Genomic DNA, 15155 nt, shown 5'->3' on the forward strand with positions numbered 1-15155 from the left:
TCTGCTAGCAAAAAACTAAATAAAACTAAAATAAATGAAGCTGCTGTGCGATGAATTGCACTATTAACAAGTTAAAGAACCCAGAACTAAGGTTGTTTTTTTTTAATCTGACAAACCGAAAAACTGCTTTTAAGAGGACAAAAGTGGATATCAGCTAGAATTAGCTACATTAGCATGACATATAGCTAACATTAGCTTGCTAGAAGCCAACTTCTTCTTTCTGGTAGACACAGAGTGCTAAAATGATCAAGTTATATGTTTAAATCTAATAGTTTTAGCTAGAAACAGACATTTTGTTATCATTTCAGCCCATGGTTCTCTAAAAGTTAACAATAAATATACTGAGTTTCAGGATCGCACAGTTTTCCTCATTGAAACCACTGATGGCTCACTCCTGTATACATCTGTATCCACTTAAAAGTTCTTTTTTTAAGTTTGACAGTCTATAAAAACGTAGTTCTGGCTTCTTTACCCTGTTGGTAGTGCATTTTTACCACACAGCAACTATTGAGTTTGAGTTTTTTTCCTTGTACTTTTGTAATTTCCTTCCTAAATATGGGCATACCTGGCCTTCATTATATTCAGTTGAATATTTTCTATGCTATAAGCTCATTTCATAGCTTCAGGCCATTACTTCAGCATTTTGGTCACATGTAATATGATGAATCCTCGTGTCAAAACTTATATTGGAGGTTCAACCAGAGTACAATATTTTTTGTGGGATGTCAGATGACAGACAGCATGCTCAATCCCTACAAGCTCCATATGACCTGCAGCTGATCGTGACCTCTGACCTCCCTGTAGGGTGCGGAAGAGAAAGAGAGCATTTCCCTACTGACATCAATTAAATATAATATCATTGTCTTTTTTGTTATTTTGCATCCCAGTGCTGATGAATTAGTGTGTTGTCTGTCGTTCTGGCACTGAGCAATAGCACACCTGACTGACTCACAGTCACACAAAACAGATATTGATTGAAAAATGAGCAACAGGAAAGGAACCTCTCTCACACACACACTCTCTCGCTCTCTCTCTCTCACACACACACACACACACACACACACACACACACTAGATTGTTGTGCAGCCACCCAGAGCACTTCTGAAGGCATTCATAATCAGATAGCTGAGTCATCCTGCGCTTGTTTACTTAAAGTTATGGCCCACGCTGCTAGCCTGCACAGGGAAAGGCCTCTTTTGACCAAGTTGCATTGGTAATATACCTGGCAGCTCATTAGAGCAATCAAATCTGACTCAAATGTGTTTGATTTGATACTGCTCTTTTGTTATAAAGATAAAGTTTTGTGCTCTCGACAGATCAAAAGTGACATCTTGCTACAGATTATAAGAGTCTTACCCTCATGTATTTATCTTATTTACATTGAGGATTCCCTACCATGGCAAAACACATGAGTAGCATGTTTATCTTCCTTGCTTGTATCGGTTTTCTACTTGTTTTGTTCATTGCAATGTTTCTTCAAGGGGACCTATTATGGTTTTTCTTATTCTTTGCCGTATATATTGTGTTACAGTGTTGGATGTTCATACATAGCCAAATAATGCAGTAAACATACGTAAAAGTAATCCCTGTTGTGAACGTCCCATTTTCAGCTGTTTTTTCTACTTTTGGCTCAAACGATGTCAGCTAGTGACAGATGTCTATATATGGTCATCTGCTCCATCCACTGTAGGCCTACTAGAGTGTATACATTGCTTACACATATACACGTAACTAATGCTAACTTCAAGGAAACCTGTAGTCTTGGTTGTTATTGGTGATTTTTTCACTATAAAAGTGTCGCTATGGTGAGAGCAAATACGCTGATTAATCAGAGCAGACTGGGCTTTTTACGGGGGCGGAGCTCCCGTGAAGAGACAGGTACTACAGCAGAGCGTCTCAGACAGAGTGTTAATAGGAACCTGGTCTCAGAAATCCGTGAAATAGCCACGGATTTCGCTTAACTCAAAATCCGTGGAATAGCCACGGAATCGCTCAAATTTCCGTGAAACTGACACGGATTTCGCTACAATGCAAGTTAATGACAGTCATATCCCGTGGCTATTGGTTTGTTCCAAGTCACGTGACTTTCAAGGTCCCGGCGGTCAGAACAAAAAACATGGCGGACAGTTCTCTCATTTTTAGTGAAAAATCAATATTTTGACTTAGTTTCTGCATAAAAATGGATTTTGATCACATTTCTAGCGAGAAATATATGTTTTATTTTCTAAATATTCACTCAGTGAATGTACATAATCACTTTGTATGTTGGAATAGCCACAGGATATGACTGTCATTAACTTGCATTGTAGTGAAATCCGTGTCAGTTTCACGGAAATTTGAGCGATTCCGTGGCTATTCCACGGATTTCTGTGAGACCATGTTGGTTAATAGAGGTGCATGGGCAGTATGAGAAAAATAATGTTTTTTGAACATTAAAGCACGTAAACACGCTCTAGTACACCCTCAAAATACTATTGCCTTTTAATGATCATAATATGTCCCCTTTAACAATTTTTTTTTTAAATCTGTGTTGTTTCAGGGGCTTTCCTTTGTTGTCTAGACTAGTAGTGAGCTGATGGAGAAGAGCGAGAAGATGAGGGTTGTTTTTCCCTAAATTCATGTTACTCCCTATTTGTATCAACACATCAGCTCAGATTTGACTCTCCTCTTGCACGCCCCAGTGAGCACAGAAGAGGGCTCACGGCGCTACACGTTCAGCTGATAAATACAACACAAGCCCACCCTCACCCTCCACCCTCACTGGCTCTCCTTCACTGCCCCTCTACCTCTCTCTCTCTACTGCTCTGCCTCTTTTTATCTGCCTCCAATTACTGCATCTTTTTTGAAGCAGTCTCTCCTCTTCAGCGCTCGATCTGTCTCTGTTTTACTCTCACACTTCACAAGTGGCTGGGTGCATGCACGTACTGGAGGACGTCCCAGGAGTGGACTGTGGGATGGACAGCTGACACTGCGTCACCCAACCAGCCTTCTTGCTGCTGTCTAAAGCATCGGTCACATGGGTGCCTTAATGACAGCCTCTGCTGTTACGGCGTGTGTGAAGTCTGCACAAGGCAGCTCTGTCTCCTGGCAACATCCAACAGCCTGCTTATTCCGCGCTGCACCGTGAGATGAATCACATCTCTGTCCTGATGTGTTCAGCTGTTCTGGCCCCATGGCTCTCTCTTATTCCACTCAGGGACGGTCTGGCTGTCTTAGCAGCTCCAAGATTTTTCCCAAGCTCGCTAGGCCTCGGCCGAGCCTTTCCTTGTCCCTCCTCTTCTTCTCCTTCACCTCTCTCCTGTCACGTTCCTCGCTGCCTCATCTCTATCTCCATCTCGCCTCCCCTCCCCTTCTCCTCCCTGCCGGTGTTGTCTTGCTCCGTTTCTCTCCGTCACTCTCTGTGCTCAATGAAATCTCAATGAAAGACCTCCCTCTGTCTTTCTCCTTGTGTCTCCTCTTTTACTCAGTCAGTCGATGAGGAGGACATGCTGCGCTTATCAAACAGAATCCACAGACAATCAGAACGCATCGTAAACCAAGCGAATAGCAAAACACCAACTGAGGGCTTTTTTTGTAAAGTTACTTCTCAGTGCTTGAGATGCCACATTCATTTAACCTTATCACCTTCGATACTAAAAAGAAAAACACACTAGATTAGGTTTTGGTCAACTATTGGTCATGCAGAGGCAGAAAAAATTCTGGTGAACCATTTTTCTACGTCAATCTTTCTAGGTTCCTTTTTTTGTCACCTGTGAAACGGGAGAGAAGAAAGTCTTGTCAGATTTTGGTGTTTGTTGTTGTAATACCCATCTTGGCCACAACAGGAAGTGAAGTACACCAACATAAATAGAATGACAGTAGAACGGATATTCCCATTCAAATCAGCGCAGCAGGGTGGTAGCGGACTTTTTTTTTCTCAACATTGGTGACCAGTGTTCTCTTGTATGTCCATCTTTCAGCAAGTCATGGACTTACTGAGGTGAAGATTTGCATGAACGACCAGCAGAATGAAACATGGCAAGCCAAACACTAAATGAGTAAAAATGAACAACTTAATGCTTCCTGCACACACTTTTGTCACGTTGCATTTGCCAGATGAGACAACTTTTTTTGACTCATTTTTTGTAACCAGTGTAGAATAAAAACATAGCAGAAATATTTAGCTAACTATCAAGCTAATTTTAGCTATTTTCACCATGCTGTCCTCTTACAATGGCTACAGAAAACGAGCAACAGTGGTGGCTAAAGGCTTGTCCATCTCTGAGCTGCCAACACTCTTTACAATTAATACAAAACTAATCATTTTCTTATGTTCCAGCCAAATGAACATGGCGAATAGTGCAATGTCCATTCGGCTCTCATTCTATTTCTATGAATCCACCACTACCACGTGTTCTGATTAAGACTGGAAGCATTGATGTTTTCCTCCAGGTGAGTTTTAAAAACACAAGGTATTGTGGCTGAAATGAGTATTGCAACAACAAACATTTGGGGAAAAAAATCCTTATTATAATGCTCCTTTTGCCACCGGTTTTCACAGATGAAAAAAAGTTATTAAGATGATTTCCACTTGTTTTCTCTAATTATTTTTTATTTATTTAGAAAGATTATCACCGCAAAACCTTATTTTTATTTTTTTTCTGTCAGTTCTGTTCTTAAGTCCTGAACACAGTAGAAGAAAACTATTAAGATCATAAAATTGATCAGCAGAATGTTTCTTTCTTCCTTGCCTCTCAGGCTTTGTAGTCAGGAGATAGTGAGTGCTTGGTGATGTGCTGGAGTAAAGTTAGTTCATCTCTCTGAAATCTTCTTATGGTAACAAGCTTACATGTTGTGGTTCCCATTCAGTGCTTTGAAAGCTTGTCAACACTGGATCATCTGACTGCGTCAGGAACATTTGTCTCACCAGCCTCAGGGGTTCTCTTTAACTCACTTAAATAAGGCATTTAATGTGTTCAGTTGAATGGTGCTGATGTGAACTCAGTCACTAGAGTGCAGTGCATTTGTGATGAAATCTCTTCTTTTATACTTTCTGTCACCACTCCACAAACTCTAATGCATGTGTCCGCATGTAGAAACAAGGAGTGCAACAACATTTATGTACTGATATCCTGCTAGTACATAATCATATTTATTCTATACTTTTTGTCTCTCAGTCTCACTCGCCCTATCCGCTTCTTTGCTCTTCTTCCTCACTTACACCCTCCCCCTCTAAAGCTATTCAAGTGGCACATTGCGGGATTATCCCTCAGCCTCTGAGACATGCTGGTTTGGTCAGACTTATCGTCCTCTCTGGGTTCACTCTGGACACAGAGGTCAAAGCTGCAAAATTAAAATTTGCAGCAATTTAACCACTCAAAAGTTCCAGCTACAAGGGACACATTTGGAATATAAATTCGTACATCCACAAGGAGGTTTTCCACGGAGTTGTGTTTGATTTCATATTTCAGGATTGTTTTTCTTTTTCAATGATGGAGACAACCGTGGTAAGTGAATGTGCAGAAGTGTATTTAGTTGTTTACAAATGTGCAAAAGTTTGAATTGTAGTATTTTGTGAGCTTCGGGCAACAATGCCGCCTCTGCATTCGCAGCAGACTCCTAAAAGACTTTCAATTACAAAAGGGATGGCTTCAACAGTAGCAAGTGTTGTGGTCAGTGAGTGGGCTGTTAACAGTTTCAGACTGAAAGATACATCCACATGGATAAATGTTTCGTGTACAGGCCTGCTGTCATTTTTAGATTTTACTCATGCAAAGCTTTTGGTGTGCCTTTGTTTGATACACAGGAAGGTTTTGTTATACTGTCCCATTTACACCAGTAAGGGTCTCAAGTTAAATCCTGAACTATTATCCGTCTTTATTATGACTTTCTCCAGTTAATACAGTGGGGAATGGGAGGTGTGTTCAGTCATTGAGGTGGATTGACCTCAATAAGTATAAGCCCCTCTCCACAATGCTTATATGACTCCCACCCCGCACCATTATCAGTCTCAGGAACACAGGACAATCTCCCACATGGACCAAAACTGAGTCTCTGTTAGTTAGTTTAATGTCCTCTTTGTCTCAAATTCAAAGCTTCTTCAGTCTTTCCACCCTACATATAATTATCCATGCTTCAGCTCCTAGTTTGAGATGGTCGATTAAAGAACATGTGTGCACCGCTCTCTGGGAATTATCCAGTTAATCCAAATACTTTCTAGACCTCATTAAGTGTGTGTTGCTTTTAGCGTGTGTGTTTTGGTTAAAATAAGCCAGTGCATGCATTGGGTTTTCTTATCAGATTCTGGCATGATGCCGGAGCTTAATTGGCTTTGATGTCACCAGGTGTATTGGTCACGGATGCAGAAGCTAATTGGAGCACTCGGCTGACAGACAGGTAGCCGGACCAATGTTCGTTGCAGAGATTAAGACATGCTACTTTAGGGCTGCTTAGCTGCTGTTGAGGTTTAATGCCATATGTCTTTCGGTGTTTCTTTAGCTATAAGGCATGGATTTGGGTAGATGGTGTGTTAAACTTCTGCAGTTTTGTATCAAAACTGTCTGTTTTTACTGAGGAGAAAGCCTCAGACTAATCTGACCGAGCAGAAGCACTGTTTTTCTCATTCTAACAGGTCCCTAAAAAGTATAAATCAAGTGCTTGTGGGTTTTTTCATAAGCATATTATTCCTTTGCTTACACAAATACATACACTGTAAACAATTGTCTTGTAAATTAACAGTAAAATACTGGCAGCATGGTTTCCAGCATTCTACTGTTAATTTTACAGTTCCTCTACTGTTATCTACTTTACGTTACTGTGATAAACCACATAGTGAATTACAGTAAAATCCTGCATTTCATTGATTTTTACAGTAGACTAAAACACAGTATAGTGCTGAAGCTAGTTGCAATATTGTTGCAGTATACAATGCAGTCATTTTTGTAAATAGAGCATATTACTGTCTGAAAGCCAATTACTATGAATTACCCACTGTCTTCACAATAACCTCAGTAATTTTAATATACCATATACAAGTATATACACATATAAGTAAAATTCAGCCATTAAAAAAATGTGTGTGGGTGTGTGTGTGTATATATATATATATATATATATATATATGTATGTATATATATATACATATGTATATATATATATATATATATATATATCATATATTTTATGGGAAACGGCAAGCTACCTACAAATATTGCCCAGAATGCATTGTTTTCTACAGTATAATACAATTTTCATGAAAAACAGTATGTTACTTTCACAATTTGGCTGTTTTCTTACAGCAATTTGTTACAGTGTAGATGCCGTACATAGATCGGGACTAACTAGTTGCATGTAATTGCTTTACGTAATAAAAATACAACCCTGATTCTAAAAAAGTTGAAATGCTATTTAAATGGTAAAAAAACAAAACAAAACAGATTATAATCAATAACAGTTTACTGATTAAAATGTTGGTAATTACAAAGTGATCAAGTGAAATTAATCTTAGTCAAAGAAGAATATAACATTAATTCTTCATCTTTTAGCCATGGAGGAATGCTTTTGTAGATCAGCAGACGTTTGGACCATCAAGGTTAGGATGACTTACAAGAAGCTGGCTCCACATCCAGACAGGCTTCTTTCATTTGGCAGGATGCACTAAAATTTCAAACGTTGTTTTTGATTGAATTGATTTTGCATCAGCACACACTGCTGTAAGCAACCTGAGTCTGCCATGCCTTAAGACCAGCTCACCACGCCAAAGCAGACGGGGCAAGAACCCCTTTCTGTGCTTAAAGTTGAACAATATTTTCTGAAATCAGAAAGTGCTGCAACATTACTGTACAGTGAAAGGCGTGTTCGCCAGTGGTGACTTTTTTTTTAGGACTTTTCAGCTTTATTGCCCAGTTTAAAACACACCAAGTACTTAAATGTAATACACCGTAAAAAAAAATGTCTGTAGATTTTACAGTGACCGTAAAATGATAAATGGGTTAATTCAGTTTTAGTAACAATGAAACACTGTAAATGTATCAGCCAAAACAGTATTTTTTACAGTTTTATGTTTTTTTAAATACATTACTCCAATGTTAAATACACTGTAATATGTATTAAATGTCATATATATATAAGCGTCACTGTAATTTTTGCATTTCTCTTTTGTAAAAAAATACTTTTTCTCAATGTTAAATATACGAAACACCATATCTCTAACATAAATATACTGTAATATTTTATGGTAAAATCTTTAATTTTTGTGGCATTTATAAAGTATTTTCTTGTCAATTATACGGCAGAACAGCGTTTCTTTTGATGGAAAAACTTATTTATACAGTAAAAAATGGAATGAAATGGAAATCTTAAACGTGAAATCAACAGTGCAAATATCTTTTTACCATAATATTAAAAAAAGTTCTACCGTATTTATTACGGTAAAATTCTGGCAACCACTGCTGCCGTTTTTTTACCGTAAAAACAACAGGGTTTTTTTACAGTGTACGATGTAATACATTTCATTGCTTACTTATTGGATATTGTTAACAAGGTAACTAGTGAGCTTTAGTTTTTCAAAAGTAACCTTCCCAAGACTGCATATATGCTACAAAACATATGCTCCCCACATCCATCTGCCAAAGGAATATCATCCTCAGTGTGGAGTCCAACTGGAGAATTTGCCAGAACTTTGATTATTAAAGGAAGAGTTCAACAATTTGAGAAATATATTTGCTGTCTTGCCAAGAGTTGGATCAGAAGATCATTACCACTCTCATGTCTGTCCGCTAAATATAAAGCTAGTGAGCAGCAGGTAAGCACTTCTTGTTGCTTTTACACTTTGGTTTTTGTACAGATTAAACAAACAAAGATATAATGTGTTAATTAGTGAGCTTTGGAGGTGCTGGTTGGCATATTTTACCTTTAAACCCAGACAGGCTGTGCATGAGTGGTATTGTCGTAGAATTAATTTGAAGATGTATTAAAATATCTGACATATAGCAGTTTAAATATGCATCAAATATGTTTTGATAAACACACAGAAATCTGACCAACAGTCACAGTCTCTTTACAGGAAACTTCTGCTTGATTGAGATATGAACAGCTCGGATTTGGGAAATCCCAAGTTTGCTCTTATATCTTCATGTGTTCTTCATAACAGGAAATTACAGGACGTTGACCCTTAGTAACACAGAAACAATGACACACCAACCTGCAAAGTAAAAAGAGAGAAACTGGGTGTTGTCTCTCAGTGTTGTTGGATGCGTTGTATCATCTGTTTTTAATGTCTGCTAAATAAATCCCGCACAAGGCTGTGATTCGAATCTATCTGTTCGTCAAGTGTTTTCTTTAAAGATTTTCTACAACAGTATCTATCTCCTGCTCTAATTCTCTAACTTGAAAGCAAATGAGAATATTTACCAAAATGTCAAACGATTGATTTAGATGTCCTCCTGTGAGTATTGTGGGGGTTGAGTCCATTTTGTTAGCAAGAAAGTGTGGCAATTGAATGTCTCATGTAGCTTCTATACAATTGATTTTTTTTTAACAGGCAGGCTGTGAGGGTGGCTGACATGCCTCTGTGGGAGTTTTGTGGATTTGCAGAAAATCGTCTTGTGTGCGCATTTTCAGGATGCTGGTTACTGAGGGATGTCCCGGCAGAAAAATCTATGTTGATGGACAAAAGAGTGATTGAAGGATCCAGAAGGGGTTAATGTTGACATGCGTACCTTGGCTATAGTGTGTTTTATTTAGAATTATAGAGATCTTTACGTCTGGATCAGGACCTGAGTAAATTCCTTCAGTATTCCTCTATTTTCAGTAAAAGGTTTCATTTTTGTCATAAAGAAAAACACTACACTGTATCAAACCCTGAAGGTATGTTAAAGAAGTAGAGTGAAAAGAAAACATTATTTGTTTATTCTTTCAGACCTCTTTTCAGGAAAACAAGATGTATTAGCAGAAAAATACTTCTGATCCCTCTGATCCCAGTGCAGCTGACAAGCTCGAGATGTCTCTGATTCAGACAGTGATGGTAAAATTGCCAAATAGCAAAAATACTTCTTTGGTGTTTCGTTTTTTGCACTCTTGAAAACAGCAAGCGCCTGAAAGCCTCGTCTGTTAGGAGCCCCACAGGCTGCTGTGATGGCTGGTGACAGTAACCGAGGCCTTTGATAAAACACAGCTCGGCTAAATCAGTCAATGTTCTGCAGAAACACTGCTGGAGCTGGAATAGATTGGCTGTTCTGTGGCTGAAACCAGAACCAATCACACTGGGTACCAATGTTCCCCTGATAACATTTTTGAGTGTGTTGCTGAAGCTACTACTAAAAATACTCTCCTTTCATAAGCTGACCTTGTAGTTTCAGGACTCTTATTTCTCTCACAAGGACGATTACGTTGTTATATTGTGTATAAGGAAAGTGAGGTCAGTCCGGTTCGAATTGAGCATAACGCAGGGAGTCATTTTTCATGACTCATTCCAGGGATGAGGGATGTTGCAGGAATTAGTTTTGCACTTGACTGCGGAAGGAAGTTGAAGGATGAAACACGGAGGGCACTGGTAATATTTGAACAAAATATTCCTTGTGCTGCAGCAGACTAAAGAGTGCAGACTCAGCTGCTAATGTGAAAATGGGCACGAGTCATCCTTGATCTGCACTGACCTCTATCCATCACTCTTAACTAACACTTAATTTGCATTGTGCACGTGAGGAATCAATCTATTATTGCTCTGTGCTTTTAATAACATTTTACAAAAGTCGTTATCATTTTAATTAAAGGCTATAATAAAGTTTTGCACTGTTGGGCCATGTGCTGAAGTAGGTAATAACCACAATCAACTGCATTTAATCGTTAAGGCCAAGGAACCATGTCAGAGCAGGACAATTATCAACAGAACCTCATTATTATTATGAGGCATATGCAGTATATTGTATTGTCATATTGGTTGTTGCAGTGCGATGAAGAGCTCTCTGTCAAGGGAAAGCCATTAGTCATGTGAGCAAAATGGATTAGGCTTCAAACAGAGTTCAATACCGATAAAGCGTCTCGCAGTCTCTTCTGTTTTAACTCCGGTGGTAAGATATCGACCAGACGTCAAACAAATAAATATAAATCACCTTAAACGCTGGAGGAAATCCAGCAGGAACTGTATTCTGCAGGTTTACACAGTAATAAAGTGATTAAACTGCATCATTAAAGGACATCTGTAGGTTTAAAAATAGATTTGTTGATCTTGTATCAGTGTATTTATTTCAGTTCTGTGCAATTACACAGTTCTTTTATTTAAATTGAATCAGAAATCATGTAATGGATAGTTTAAGAGAAGATTGTTTTGCATATAGGGCATGGCCAAAATCTTCTATTATACTGTTCAATTCAGATTAATAATTAATATCTTAATTAATATATTAATTCAAATAATATCATACATAGAATTGTTTCTGGTTATTCAATAAATGAAATAGTCTATGTAAAATAACCACATGGTCATTTTTTCTATACTCCTGTGTGAATTCAATACTTGACAAATAAAAATCAAGTGAAGAGTTTTTTCTCATTTAATTAAGAAATTTAGTGCTAAATGAACATATACATTTCAAGTGGCTGTTGGAAAACCAACATTTGGTTCCCAGGTGGATCTTTACACATTATTCTCCATCATTATTACTTGAGTTAATATGTGCTTGTTATTCTCAAATTAGACGCCATACTTGTATATCACGATATCTTATCATATTGAATTATCTCCCAGTCCTAAATGTATTTTATTTTATTTTATTTTATTTTATTTTATTTCATTTCATTTTATTTTATTTTATTTTATTTCATTTTTTTATTTTATTTTTATTTATTTTGATTTGTTTTGTTTTATTTATATTTGGTTATTAGTACAATACAACATTAAATAAAGATGTTAGAGAAAATTGATAGTGGTACAATGTAAACAGAGAGACAAAGGAAACAGACTGTATAGAGTAATAATGGAAATATAATAACAGTAATTGTAAGAGTACTGGAAATTACAAGATTACATGTTTACAGACATGGTGCAATCTGGGCTGCTACACACAATGTAGCATGTGTCCATGTGTGTGTGTGTGTGTGTGTGTGTGTGTGTTATTCAGCGATCCCTCAGATGTAATGTGTCAGAAGAATGAGTATTTGCACAGTGGAAGGATTCAGGGTCAGAGCTGTGTGATGGCCATGACGCTCCACTCTCTCTGGTATCTTTTCTAGGACACGCCAATATAAGATGCCCCCTCTTATTCCTCAGGGCACAGCACTGTATGCATGGCGGAAGAGACTATTTTTATCTCATTATTATAAATGTCTCAAATATAAACCCTCACACTGAAAGGTTTCCTCCAGTTGCCAGGGAAAACTGCTCCATTGTTTCTCCTCGGTGTTACACAGAGGAGCGACCCTGCTCATGTTCCTGTGTTTGGGTAATGTTATGTCACTTTCTCACATTGTTGTTGTTCTCTTTGTGTCTTTCAGTGCATGAGGAACCCAGCTCCGCTGCAGAGGACAGGTTTAGTCTTTAGAGTGCTTTGCCACATCCAGGAAAATGTCTGGCTCCTACGATGAATGTGCAGGTGCTGACGACACCATGGACAGCTTCTGGGAGGTACGGCCAAACTGTCATGTCAGTTGTGATGGGGTTTTTAACCTGCGACCCAAGGCTTTCCCCCTATTTCTGTCTTATATTGATGTGGCTTCTGAGCAACCTGGTCTCACAGAAATCCGTGAAATAGCCACGGATTTCCCTTAACTCAAAATCTGTGGAATAGCCACGGAATCGCTCAAATTTCCGTGAAACTGACACGGATTTCGCTACAATGCAAGTTAATGACAGTCATATCCCGTGGCTATTGGTTTGTTCCAAGTCATGTGACTTTCAAGGTCCCAGCGGTCAGAACAAAAAACATGGCGGACAGTTCTCTCATTTTTACTGAAAAATCAATATTTTGACTTAGTTTCTGCATAAAAATGGATTTTGATCACATTTCTAGCGAGAAATATATGTTTTATTTTCTAAATCTTCACTCAGTGAATGTACATAATCACTTTGTATGTTGGAATAGCCACGGGATATGACTATGTCATTAACTTGCATTGTAGCGTAATCCGTGTCAGTTTCACGGAAATTTGAACGATTCCGTGGCTATTCCACGGATTTTGAGTTAAGCGAAATCCGTGGCTATTTCACGGATTCCTGTGAGACCATGTTGCTTCTGAGGCCCAATGAAAACCATGAAAACCCATGAAAATAAGATTAGTGTCACAAAGTTTTAACATGAAATTTAGACTCAGAAGTTGTAGCGATGCGGTCGATAATGACTGAAGCTCAGGGCAAAATAAGCATACGCTTTAAAAGCATGAGCAATCTTTCCGGGATTTACATGAGAAGACTGATACCACTGATCTCAAATCTGCCTTGTTTTTAAACTTTATGCAAAGCTGCACCAGCCAGCTGTTGGCAGTAGCTTCATATTTGACATGTGAGAGTGGAACAAATCTTCTCATCCTACCACTGGCAAGTTTGTTTCCCAACTATTGCTTTAAATATAAGGGGACCTGATTAGGAATTCCACACATCATTAAGCAGAACTGCAGCAAAAGTCTTTTTTGCGAATGACAAGTTGCTGTCTCTGTATTTTTGGTCACAGAGCTAAAAATATTGTTAGAAATGGAAAGAAATCAAGAGTAATTATCCAAGTGGACACTCTTACATTATTCTAATTTTCAGTGCTATGGTTAATGAAGCCCATTCATGCCAGGAAGGAAAAATACATTAAAATGTTTAATGAACAGAATAAATATACTCATAGTACATCAACAGTATGAGCTACAAATTTTGAAAAGGGGGACTCAATGTGACTTTGGCTCATATTTGTTGGCATTCCGTTTTGTGTTTCCCCCCTCTGTAGACTAAAAAAACTTACATACTGTATATATTCCCAAAAGTAAATGAGAATAATGCATGAATTACTTTGTTGCAGTAAAACAGGCTTACATGATTGACATTTTTAAATAATTTAAAAACAACTAAATGGAATAAATTCATGGAATAAATACTGTCTTTCTTTGTTAAAGACATGCATGCCAATGTGAACCTGCTACACACAGACAGTTTTCTTTTATTTAAAGGAATATTGCATTGTTGTTTTGTCAGTATATGTATTATAAATCATATTTGTTGTAAACTGGACACATCACATCAAGTATAAACATCACTGACATCCAATCCATCCTCACTTCTTGTGCTGAGATGTACTGTGTGTACTTTTACCCGCACCAAATTAGCGTTAATGAATTCCCTCAGTACAGAGTCTTCTTTGTGTCATGGCTCTCAGCCACGGAGACAGAGACAAAGAGCCTCAGTCATCAGTCGCTCTAAGGCGGCCTTTCACCACATGCACCTGCCTGTAGCATGTGTGTACTAGCAACACAGCTCGGGTCAGCTCATGATTATAAATGCCAGAAAAACGTTTAATTCTCAGGTTTTGTCATCAAAAAATAATTATATTTGATACCACTAATCAACCTCGATTCACCACACGGTGCAAATACAAGAGCTGGAGTGTGTTTTCACATGTAGAACCAGTCCACCTGCGTGTTGTTGTTGGTGTGACTTAGCAATCTGTCACACAGGCCAGAACTCATACCGTCGCACACCTGTCTCACTGCCTCCCTGCAGCTCTCGCATCCCAAACAGCATCGACACATGCATGCTCGTGTCAGGACCAATCACAGTGCAGCGCTGCAGCCATTAAACACATCACACACGCTCTCTGCCAGCTTCTGCATGTCTGATGATGTATATGACTGCATGTATTTACAGCACATACACACGTTGTCTGTGGTTTCTTTGTATTTCTGTCTCTACCTCGACATCTATTCCTGAGAATCTGTCTGCCTGCATTACACCACTCAAGAGGATTAAAGCAGTCACACACACACACACACACACACACACATACTCACAGATACACACAAGCACAAACACAAGCCCATGTCATTGCATAACTACACATGCACAGGCACGAGCAACCCCCCCTCCTCACTACCCTCCCTTCATCATGCACCATGAGCTCACGCCCCCTGCAGGCACTGGAGAGGCGGAGCCACGCGGCCTGGCACTGCTCTTTTAAGGCGGTATTGTTTAAGGTGGCGAGAT

General features: G+C 38.6%; 1 protein-coding gene across 3 annotated transcripts in view; it reads left to right on the forward strand.

Annotated features, from left to right (window-relative positions):
* Positions 1–15155, forward strand: part of LOC131971221 (protein kinase C and casein kinase substrate in neurons protein 1-like) — a 45966-nt gene that overhangs the window by 16332 nt on the left and 14479 nt on the right. For 2 of the 3 annotated variants that reach the window (XM_059332547.1, XM_059332548.1), the window contains exon 3: positions 12473–12602. In XM_059332547.1, the coding sequence (XP_059188530.1) occupies positions 12543–12602 (60 nt within the window). In that variant the 5' untranslated portion in view covers positions 12473–12542. Of the gene's footprint in view, positions 1–5211; positions 5488–12472; positions 12603–15155 lie in introns of those variants that run through there. The other variant, XM_059332549.1, reaches the window with a different exon arrangement.

This window comes from Centropristis striata, chromosome 5 (assembly GCF_030273125.1).
Source record: "Centropristis striata isolate RG_2023a ecotype Rhode Island chromosome 5, C.striata_1.0, whole genome shotgun sequence".
Taxonomy (NCBI): domain Eukaryota; kingdom Metazoa; phylum Chordata; class Actinopteri; order Perciformes; family Serranidae; genus Centropristis; species Centropristis striata.